We start from the raw sequence: 12,035 nt of genomic DNA on the forward strand, positions 1-12,035 counted from the left end.
CAACCCTCAGAATGGGAGAAAACATTTGCAAATGAAGCAACTGACAAAGGATTAATCTCCAAATTTACAAGCAGCTCATGCAGCTCAATAACAAAAAAACAAACAACCCCATCCAAAAATGGGCAGAAGACCTAAATAGACATTTCTCCAAAGAAGATATACAGAATGCCAACAAACACATGAAAGAATGCTCAACATCATTAATCATTAGAGAAATGCAAATCAAAACTACAATGAGATATCATCTCACACCAGTCAGAATGGCCATCATCAAAAAATCTAGAAACAATAAATGCTGGAGAGGGTGTGGAGAAAAGGGGACACTCTTGCACTGCTGGTGGGAATGTGAATTGGTTCAGCCACTGTGGAGAACAGTATGGAGGTTCCTTAAAAACTACAGATAGAATTACCATATGACCCAGCAATCCCACTACTTGGCATATACCCTGAGAAAACCAAAATTCAAAAAGAGTCATGTACCAAAATGTTCATTGCAGCTCTATTTACAATAGCCAGGACATGGAAACAACCTAAGCGCCCATCATCGGATGAATGGATAAAGAAGATGTGGCACATATACACAATGGAATATTACTCAGCCTTAAGAAGAAATGAAATTGAGCTATTTGTAATGAGATGGATAGACCTAGAGTCTGTCATACAGAGTGAAGTAAGTCAGAAAGAAAAAGACAAATACCGTATGCTAACACATATATATGGAATTTAAGGGAAACAATGTCATGAAGAACCTAGGGGTAAGATAGGAATAAAGACGCAGACCTACTGGAGAACGGACTTGAGTGTATGGGGAGGGGGAGGGGTGAGTTTTGATAGGGCGAGAGAGAGTCATGGACATATACACACTAACAAACGTAGTAAGGTAGATAGCTGGGGGGAAGCAGCCGCAAGGCACAGGGATATTAGCTCGGTGCTTTGTGACAGCCTGGAAGGGTGGGATGGGGAGAGTGGGAGGGAGGGAGACGCAAGAGGGAAGACATATGGGAACATATGTATATGTATAGCTGATTCACTTTGTTATAAAGCAGAAACTAACACACCATTGTAAAGCAATTATACCCCAATAAAGATGTTTAAAAAAAAAAAAAAATACACTAGAAGGAATCAGTAGCAGAATAACTGAGGCAGAAGAACGGATAAGTGACCTGGAGGACAGAATGGTGGAAATCTCTGCCGTGGAACAGAAGAAAAAAGAATGAAAACAAATGAAGACAGCCTAAGAGACCTCTGGGACAACATTAAATTCACCAACATTCACATCATAGGGGTCCCAGAAGGAGAAGAGAGAGAGAAAGGACCAGAGAAAATATTTGAAGAGAATATAGTCAAAAACTTCCCTAACATGGGAAAGGAAATAGCCACCCAAGTCCAGGAAGTGCAGAGAGTCCCAGGCAGGATAAACCAAAGGAGAAACACGCCAAGACACACAGTAATCGGATTGACAAAAATTAAAGACAAAAATTATTAAAAAGCAGCAAGGGAAAAATGACAACATACAAGGGAACTCCCATAAGGTTAACGACTGATTTCTTAGCAGAAACCCTGTAAGCCAGAAAGAAGTGGAACAATATATTTAAAGTGATGAAAGGGAAGAACCTACAACGATGCTACCCTTGCTGGGTAGATCCAGCAAGTATCTCACTCAGATTTGACAGAGAAATCAAAAGCTTTACAAACAAGCAAAGCTAAGAGAATTCAACACCAAAAAAACAGCTCTAAAACAAATGCTAAAAGAACTTCTCTAAGTGGGAAACACAAGAGAAGGAAAGGACGTACAAAAGCAAACACAAAACAATTAAGAAAATGGTAATAGGAACATGCATATCAATAATTACCTTAAATGTGGATGGATTAAATGATCCAACCAAAAGACAGGCTGGCTGAATGGATACAAAAACGAGACCCGTATATATACTGTCTACAAGAGACCCACTTCAGACCTAGGGACACATACAGACTGAAAGTGAGGGGATGGAAAAAGATATTCCATTCAAATGGAAATCAAAAGAAAGCTGGAGTAGCAAATAGCCAGGACATGGAAGCAACCTAAATGTCCATTGACAGACGAATGGATAAAGAAGATGTGGTAGATATGTGCAATGGAATATTACTCAGCCATGAAAAGGAACGAAATTGGGTCGTTTGTAGAGACGTGGATGGACCTAGAGACTGTCATACAGAGTGAAGTAAGTCAGAAAGAGGAAAACAAATATCGTATATTAACACATATATGTGGAATCTAGAAAAATGGTACAGATGAACCAGTTTGCAAGGCAGAAATAGAGACACAGATGAAGAGAACAAATGTGTGGACACCAAGGAGGGAAAGCGGGGGGTAGGGGTGGCAGTGTGATGAATTGGAAGATTGGGATTGACATGTATACACTAATATGTGTAAAATAGATAACTAATAAGAACCTGCTGTATAGCAGAGAGAGCTCCACTTCTCTGTACAGTAGAAACTAACAGAACATTGTGAAGCAACTATACCCCAATTTAAAAAAAAAGCAAAACTCCCACCAAACTGATTGGACCTCTATTAACATTTTAGCATATTTCTTTTGAGTCTTTTTCCTGTAAACATTAATATATATGTTTTTTAAACAAAATAGCATTACAGTGTGCTTTGACTTGTATAACCATTTTTCTTAAGACTTCATCATGATCGCCTTTCTATTCTCTCCTTATTTTTCTAATGGTTATGCCATATTGTACTGTAATGATTGCCAAAATTTATGTAACTAACCAACCATTAGTTTAGGTTGTCAGCAGTCATCTGCTGTGGCAAACAATGCTGCAGTGAACATTGCCGTAGGTAAACCCCTCTGTCCATTTGTGAGATTATTATTTTCCAAGATTATCTGATTATAGATCCCTGTTTTTGAGAAGTATCTTACAGAAGTAATGTTTCACAAATACGTGGCGGGAAGCACTGCATTATTTTTATATTTGTTGGGTTTTAAATTTTGTATTTGTAGCATCAAGAGTGCTAGTACCAGCCCTCTCCCACACCTGTCCCTGTATATACACGGTCCTGCCCAGTGAGTACTTCTCTCTGTGGCCCCTCGTGCAGGGAAGATACTGAGTGACTGAGAATTAAATGCCATCTGGGCTGAACTGTAATTGATGAGATAACTGTTTGTGAGCCATGGGGTGTTACATACACCACCTCTATGAGGTGCTGACTTTGCCTCTGAACACTTCTCTACCACAGATACATCCAGAGCTCCTGGTCTCTTGTCAGTAATGGTTTTAAAACAAGTATATGTACACAAACACACAAGCACGTGCTCTCTCTCTCTGTCTCTGTCTGTCTGTCTCTCTCTTTCTCTAAATGCTGGTGTTAGTAATGATAGGGGCTAGTTTTCCCCACAATTTAACCCTGAGACATTATTTTCACTGAAATGAAACTTAGTTAAGCTTTCAGGATTTTTTGGCAAAAGAATTGACTAGGAGATATTTCCATTTAAAATGTTGCTGCTGGGAAATAACCCCTTACCCTTATGCCGTTGAACTAAACACATCTGATGACACCATTGTTTGTTTTAAAACCTTGTAACTTATAAATTTGGTCCATGGACTAAGCATCATCAACACCCAGGTGTGTATTAGAAATGCAGAGTCTCAAGCCCCTATTTAAAGCTTCAATTAAAATCTTCAGTTAACAATATCCCCACGTGATTTATATGTGTGTTAAACAGTTTTTAAACTCCTTTAAAAGATTACTGAAAGTTTTTTAATAATAAACTTTTTAGTTGAGAATGGTTTTAGGTTTACAGAAAGTTATAAAGATATTATTGAAAGTTCCAGTATACTCCCTTGCCCAGTTTCCCTTGTCTTAACATCTTACATTAGTCTTAAGATACGTTTGTCATAAGTAATGAACCCATATTGATACTTCATTATTAACCAAAATCCATATTTTATTGGGATTTCCTTAGTTTTTACCAAAGGTCTTTTTCTGTCCCAGGATCCCATCCAGGAAATCACGTAACACTTAGTCATCATTTCGGTGCCTCTAGATTTGACAGTTTCTTAGCCAGTCCTTTTTTTGGATGACCTTAAGAGTTCTGAGGGGCATTGTTTAGGGGTTTTGTAGAATGTCCCTCAATTTGGGTGTGTCTACACAGTGCTTTTATGATGCAGTTTGTGAATCTGATGTACATGGTGGCATCATTTAGTAGTTTCCAAGAACAAGGATTTGGGGATCAAGCCTCCTGAGTCTGATTCCCATCTCCACTGCCTGCAAGCTGTGTGACCCTGGGCAATTTATATAATTTCTCTGGGCCGCAATAAAAAGGATCAGTAATAGATCTACTTCATGGGGTGGTTAAGAGATAAGAGAAGATAAATCATGAAAAGGCACTTAGAGCATGGCACAGAATAAATTCTTTGTAAGTATTAGCTGCTAGTATTGTCATAATTATTGTTGTCAAAATAAGAAATAGGCTTGTGTGTTGAGGAACTCATGGTCCAATGTGGGAGACGGGCACGGAAACATAATATCTTTTTAAGTGCTGTGCGATTAAGGTCAGTGTTCTCTTTCCATATTGTTTTGATTTTCAGGCAGTCAGTTTTGGAGGTGGATTTGCACTGATCAAGGTTTGGGGCTTGGAGATACTGGGCAAATTCCTGGAATGCTGGAAATGTGAGGAATTAGTTTAGGATGAAAGATTTTGTGTCAAGGGTATGTGGATGATACAGTTGAAAGAAACTCAGCTGAATGTGCTGTTTACAAGCAGGTGAAAGTTGGAATGCTGGAAATATTTGGGGGATTAGTTCATAGCAAAATGTTTGATTGAGGATATGCGGATGATATAGTTGAAAGAAGTTAATCTGAGTGTCCTGTGCCGTTCACCCTTGTGTTTGGCCCTTTGGAGAGCACATTGAAACGTGTGGTAAATGTTTTGTTCCATAGTCTCATGCTCACTTCTTCCAGATATCAAAAAAATGTAAATTACAGGCTGTGAGCAGGTTAACTGGATATTTGAAGAGGGGAATTGGAAGAGAAGAGAAAGATTAAATAAGAGAGAAATAAAGTAGTCAACGTAGTACCTAATGTAGTACCTACCTTGAGACAAAGGAAAGATTACAGACTTTGTATATTTTCTCTTACGAGCTGGAAAGCAAGAATTCTTTTGCCACTTTGAGGCATTCATGGAGCTAACTAGAATCTACTTTACGAGACATAGTAAGTCTTGATCATTTGGATAGATTTTGTTTATCAGTATAATAATAAACCTCATACCCAATTTTTAAAAAATTTTTCAGAATCTAAAAGTATGGGTCTTAGTAGCTATGTTTTCTGAATCACATTGTAACTTTACTGATTTATTTCTCATAGCTTTCCACAAAATTATTAAAGATTGAGTTACTCCAGGTCTTTTAAAATTTCTCTCTTGCAGTTCTACTTATTGAGCAAGTTTGTCCTACAGTAACAGCTCAGCCATCTGGCCTTATACTAATTACACAGTTGCACGATGACTAGTTCCCTAATGATGGCTATGGGAAATTCCTAACGTATAGCCTTCACGTTTATATATGTTGTGTAGCATTCTAATTAATTATTCTTAAAATGCTATCACATCATCAGTAAATTTCTTTAGCTGCTCAAGGATTGAACAACACAGCACTATTGACATTGTGGGCCGGATGACTCTTATGGGGACCTGTTTAAGACGTTTAGAAGCATCCTTGGCCTTTGCCCACATGCCAGTAGCACTTCTCCCCAAGACGTAACAACTGAATTGTGTACAAGCATTGCCAAATGTTCGCTAGGGGACAAATTCACCCCTTGCTGAGAATCACTGAGCTAACCGCTTGTGTACCAGTAACTGCTAAGGACATATAACACAATGGATACTTGTACTGACTCTGGAGTCACGAAAACCCAAATTCAAATTCTAACTCTACCCACTGAAACTGTTTACTGTTTTACTGCCAAGTGGAACAGCGATAGTTTCTAGTATGTACAATAGCATTATTTTAAAGATAAAAACAAAACATATAGAGATACAGTTATATATATAGTTGTTTATATAAAGAACCTAGCACAGCCCACACAATCAAAGGCAATGGTCCTGGACAGGTGGCCAAGGATTATCAAAGTAAGCTAGAGGGGGCTTCCCTGGTGGCGCAGTGGTTGAGAGCCCGCCTGCCGATGCAGGGGACATGGGTTCGTGCCCCGGTCTGGGAAGATCCCACATGCTGCGGAGCGGCTGGGCCCGTGAGCCATGGCCACTGAGCCTGCGCATCTGGAGCCTGTGCTCCGCAATGGGAGAGGCCACAGCAGTGAGAGGCCCACGTACCGCAAAAAAAAAAAAATCAAAAAACAAAACAAACAAAAAAAAGTAAGCTAGAGGAAGTGTGAAAAAGGAAGGGAAAAAATAATAATAATAAAAAGTTAAAAAAAAAATTAAAGGACCTAGCAAGGTTCTTGATGAAAAGGAGATATTCAGTAAATGTTAACTCCCTACCCTGCAACTTTCCCTTGATGCTAAGGATATTATTCATATGTCTATTCATATATTTACTCATTATTCATTACTCATTCATTTACTCATTACTCATTATTTAAACTACAAAACATGTACTCATTGAAATCGAGCAGGGGATATTGACCATGTGAAATAATAAGGAATAATACATATTAACTTTTTGGGCTACCTTTAGAAACTATAGCATGAAGACTCAGTGTTGGCTGTAGATTTTAATATAACTGGCTATAAGACTGATCTGTATCACTTTTGTGAGATGGGGAAAATTACTTAGTTTTGATTTCTTTATTTCTGAAATGAAGGTATTAATAATATCTACCTCCGAGGGTTGTTATAGTGATTAAATGAGACAAATGCCTGACACATAGTAGCATTCAGTAGTACATGGAAATTATACAGTGGTACCAATGAGTGGTATGGATGAGAGCCAGTACAGTTACAGAGGTCTTCAGTGAGGAACTGGCATTTGAACCAAGCCTTTAAAGATGTGCGAGATTGATGTAAGTAGAAAGGAAGAGAATGGACGTCCTGAGCAAAGGCACAGGTAAGAATGGAGAACTTCAGAATGTCTGGGACACAATAAGTGTATCTGTTTTTGAAGCTGAAATGTCATACAGGGAAATAGTCTGTACTTTTTAGGCAGAGAATATAATGAAACTTACCGAACTGCAGAACTGGAAAGGATCTTGAAGTCATTGAGTCCAGATTATTCATTCTTCTAATAAGAAAACAGAGGCCTAGAAAGAGCAAGTGATTTGCTGAAAAGCCACTTAGTCTTTGGAAGAGTTAGTTCTAGAACGCAGAATCTTAGCCTTTCCTTGTCCTTAAAAAGTATAGACAAAAACTATTAAATAGGATATGCAAATGTTCTTTATTTTATAAATTAACTTGCCAAAAGCTATACTTTATTCAGTAGCTAGACTTAGCCTGAATACAGGCAACTAGCAATCCAAACAAGCACATATAACATGACAGACAAGGCCCCTCCTCTCATAGAACTTATATCAGAGAAAATTGTCACAAATAAATTTTTAAAAAAAATATATTAGTGAAAAGTGCTATGCAGAAAATTATAATGGGGGATATAATATAGAATGAGCAGAAGGCTACTTTGGATGGTTGAGCAAGGCTTCTCTAAGGGGGATATCAGAGCCTAGATCTGAATGACATGATCTTTGAATTCAGGGGTAAAAGCCTTCCGGTCAGAGGGAGCAGCTAGTATAGGGGTCCTCAGACTGAAAGGAGCTTGGCAATATTCAAAGTAAAGAAAGAAAGGCCAGTGAGGCTGGATTTAGTGCAGAAGAAGGAGCGGCAAGAAAGTTAGAAAGTTAGGTCAGGAGCTTCCCTGGTGGCGCAGTGGTTGAGAGTCCGCCTGCCGATGCAGGGGACACGGGTTCGTGCCCCGGTCCTGTGCTCCGCAACGGGAGAGGCCACAGCAGTGAGAGGCCCGCGTACCACACAAAAAAAAGAAAGGTCAGCTTAGGCTGGATCATTTTGAGTTAGGTACACCAGGATAAGAAGGTCAGACTTTATTCTAAGTGAACTGTGGAACCACTGGAAAGTTTTGTGCAGGGAGTGGTCTGATCTGCTTTATGTTTTAGAAGATCACTCTAGCTACTGTTTTAATGATGGTGGCTTGGATTACGGTAATGGAGGTGAAGAGAAGTTTAGATATTTGGGATATATTTTGGATGAATAATAGACAGCTATTGGTGATGCTCTGAGTGTGGGAGTGGGGGGGCGGCGTAGGGAACAAAAATCAAGGAGAATCTTCAATTTCTGGTGTTAACAGCTAGGTAGATATTTAGGTACCATTTACAAAGATGAGAAAGACCAGAGAAAGAGTAATTGAGGCGGGGGTGGTGATTGGGAGGAAGAGAGGAAGCGGTCTACATTTACCATATACCAAATTTAAGATGTCCATTGTTTATTTATTGCGTATCTATCACCCCCTTCTCTGGGCTTTAGGAATATAAGATTAACAAAAGACAAAATTCCTTGCCCTTTTGGAGTTTATATTCTAATGGATGATTCAAAAAATTAAAAATAAGGTATATGATGTGTAGATGGTGCTAAGTGCTAGGGTAGGATATGTAACAAACAGTGTGGTTAGATCTGGGAAGGCTTCATTGACAAAGGGATACCTCCAAGTCTCCTTGAAGTTGTAAGGGGGTGAGCCATGCAGATATCTGCTGGAAGAGCCTCATGGACATCCAACTGGAAATGTCAAGTAGAGAGTTGGATGTCTGAGTCTAAATTCTAATTAGAGGTTAGAGTTGAAGGAATAGGTTTGGGGGTCTTGTGCACAGAGATGATATTTCAAAGGTGGGGGGGACCAGATGACATCACCAAGAAAGAGTATATAGGTAGTGAAGGGAAGGAGCTCCTGCAGCCATCCAGTATCTGAGGACTGAGGAGAAGAGGAGACAGCAGGAGAAACTAAGAAGTAGCCGCACTGAAGCAGGAGGAAAAACAGTACACGTGGTATCAAGAGAAACCGAAAGAGACATTTGAAAGGAGAGGACATTGGATATTGCTAAGAATTCAAAAAAGATATGAATAGATGCAGTCACTGGGTTTGGTAACATGGAGCTAGCTCATGGACAACCTTGACAAGAGCAGTGTCCGTGGAGAGATACAGAAAGCCATGAGACTAGTTGAGAGACTGTGAAAGTAAAAGAGGGGAGAGTTGTTAAGAGTGAAGCGCTTGAGAAGGGCATGCAGATCACAGTGAAGGGTTTGGTGTTTGAAACTTCATCCGTAGTAGTATGAGGGAGGGCAGAGAGTTTGGGTACAGATGCAGATAGGTTGGTAGATTTGACAATGGGGAGAGAAGGGAGTTCCTCTCTGATTGATTCTACCTTTCTCAATGATGTAAGTCCATTCACTCAGTATTGGAGGAGTTTGGAGGCCAGGTTTAAAATGGGAGGAGATGGTGTGAAATAGCTGTTTAAGTAAGTGCCTGACATACTCAGCCTGCGAGAGTTTCCTCTCAGGGAATGACCCAGTGTGATTTTTATCCCTCAGCCAAGAGGCTAGAGTCCTATCAGGAAGCTGCCTCTGAAGATGACGATTCTGCTGACACTCCCAGTGGCTCCCTCAGCAATATGGCGAAACCAAGGGCCCCCAGCTGCAGGATGGTTCGCAGTGGACCTTTAGGAAGTATATCCTCAAATCATCTTACTGGGAGCTGTTTTGCTCTAGGAGGTGGAGCCAGTGAAGTCCCTCATTCCAGACAGGCTGCTTTCAGTAGCCCCATTGTAAGTGTGAATGCATGACGTGAATCTTGTCTGTCCACGGTTAATAATGAAAGAATATCCTTGTAATTATAATAGAGCCAAACGCTGTTGTCTTTTCTACCTGAGAGGAGACTGCATAAGTGCAGCTCCGTGTGACTGCCACACACTCACAATGTCCTAATTTTGGAGATAATTCAGTGTTGAGAGATAGTATATCATTTCAGAAAAAAACATAATGTTTCTGGTCAGGGTTGATAGCCCGGAGAAAGTAGCCTTGGTTTAAGGATCATGGCTCACTTTCAGAACCAGCAAAACTACCACAGAGGTATCTATAGACAGGTAAGTATGTCTAACTGATAGGGAAATTCAAAAGCCTTTTGGTATCCTCCAAGGCCTTTTTATCGCTTTGCAGTCTTCCCCCAGATCCACCAAATCTGTGCTCTCTTCCCCATTCCTAGTCCTGAGAAGGTCATTTTCTAATATTTCTATATCAGAGCTCAACAGGGTGTGTTCTTGAGTCCTGAGGGGAAAACATAGAAGAAGGACCATGTGGAAGATGGGAAAGAGGAAAAATACTCGTGTGAAAGAATTAGAAATCAAAAGTTTTGCTATGCTTAAAATTCTATAAAATTTCAACTGCCTTCCACATTTCATTAACCCTTGTGTTAACCAAGATGAAGATTCCCCAGCTATGAGACTGGTAAGCAGTTGGTGACCTCTGAAATAAGTTACATAACAAGAAAGAAACAGCTTTGGGGAAACTTTGTGTTTCTCCATTGAATTTATATAGAATTTCATAGTAGAGATATGATCTGAATAGACCCCAGGGCTCTCATTCGTCCTGGAAAGGCCTTGAGGGGAATCTGGCTCTTTTCAAAGTTCCACCAAATGTACAATTTCAGCAACTAGGAAGATCATTTCACTGCAATTCATCCTGTGCATTTCTGTGGCTCTAAGGATATCATACCTGTTACATTCTATCATTGCCATATGTCAAGCTATTCCAAACATCTGGACTTAATTTTTCTCCAATTTCTGAAAAAAAAAGGGTTGGGGGAGAATGCACACCACCTCTTCTCTGTACTGATTTTCAGGCTGTATCAGAAATAGATATCTGTTTTCTTCTATTTTATCAATTTTGCCCATTCCTCTGCTGATCTTTTTTTTTGTTTTTTTTTTTTTTGTTTTTGCGGTACGCGGGCCTCTCACTGCTGTGTCCTCTCCCGTCGCGGAGCACAGGCTCCGGACGCGCAGGCTCAGCGGCCATGGCTCACGGGCCTAGCTGCTCCGCGGCATGTGGGATCTTCCCGGACCGGGGCACGAAGCCGTGTCCCCTGCATCGGCAGGCGGACTCTCAACCACTGCGCCACCAGGGAAGCCCTGCTGATCTTTTATTTCCCACCCACCTGAAGTTAACCACATAGTGACTCATGTTTGGTTGGAAGTCAAGGGTATTAGCAACCAGGTGGGACTGTGCCATGGTCTCCCTCGCGGTTTCCTGATTCAGCCTCTCTTCCTGGAACAAAGGACTGTCTCCTAGGTTAAAGTCATTATGGTTTTTGTACCATTTCCCATCGAAAACTTATTCTCCCCTCACTGCCTACCTCTGTCTACCAGATCTGATGAAATACTTCCTTCTTTAAATATCATTTCTCCTGAAGATTTCTCAGACTGTCTTTTCTCAGCTTCTAAGTTCTGTTTACACAGTCCCTCCTGCCCTTCAGCCCCTTAGTCCTCATGACATTGGCCTTATTTCTGCCTCTGACATAGACCTTGCTCCTTGAGAGCAAGGACTTAAATCATCTTGAATCCCCGGCATCTGAGGTCAGTGCCTCGCATGTCCACTCTCAATAAGGTATCGTGAAGGTGGTTATATGAAACTGCTCAACAGGCTCAGTCTTCCCATTCAGTTCATGTTTTCACTTGCCCTGTACTCCAATGCCGTGTGTCATGCTGATTATATAGATGCTCTGGGATTGCTGTTCTGTTTTGTGTTTTCAATACTACACCCTTACATATAGAATAAAGAGGTCTTCCTTGAATTATAAGACCATCTCTCACTCTTATTCTAGACAAGCCGATTCTATCCTTCTTGGAGACTAACGATTATTTTGAGAAAGCTATAGATCCTTTGACCTGAAAAATTAGCATCCGTAAAAACTGTGCATATGATTCTAAAAGTCCATCCATGGAGCCCAGGTTGAGAACACCAGCTTGAGAGCACACTGAGAGCTGTGATGTCCAGAAGTGGAAGGTTGGAAGATGGTGCCCTTCATGGGGG

At 40.4% G+C, this 12,035-nt stretch overlaps 1 protein-coding gene across 2 annotated transcripts in view; it reads left to right on the forward strand.

The window, feature by feature from the left end:
• Window positions 1-12,035, forward strand: part of ATP10D (ATPase phospholipid transporting 10D (putative)) — a 125,697-nt gene that overhangs the window by 72,086 nt on the left and 41,576 nt on the right. For both annotated transcript variants that reach the window (XM_032632656.1, XM_032632657.1), the window contains exon 10: window positions 9,543-9,775. In XM_032632656.1, the coding sequence (XP_032488547.1) occupies window positions 9,543-9,775 (233 nt within the window). The remainder of the gene's footprint in view (window positions 1-9,542; window positions 9,776-12,035) is intronic.

The sequence above is a fragment of the Phocoena sinus genome, chromosome 5 (assembly GCF_008692025.1).
Source record: "Phocoena sinus isolate mPhoSin1 chromosome 5, mPhoSin1.pri, whole genome shotgun sequence".
NCBI classification, from domain to species: domain Eukaryota; kingdom Metazoa; phylum Chordata; class Mammalia; order Artiodactyla; family Phocoenidae; genus Phocoena; species Phocoena sinus.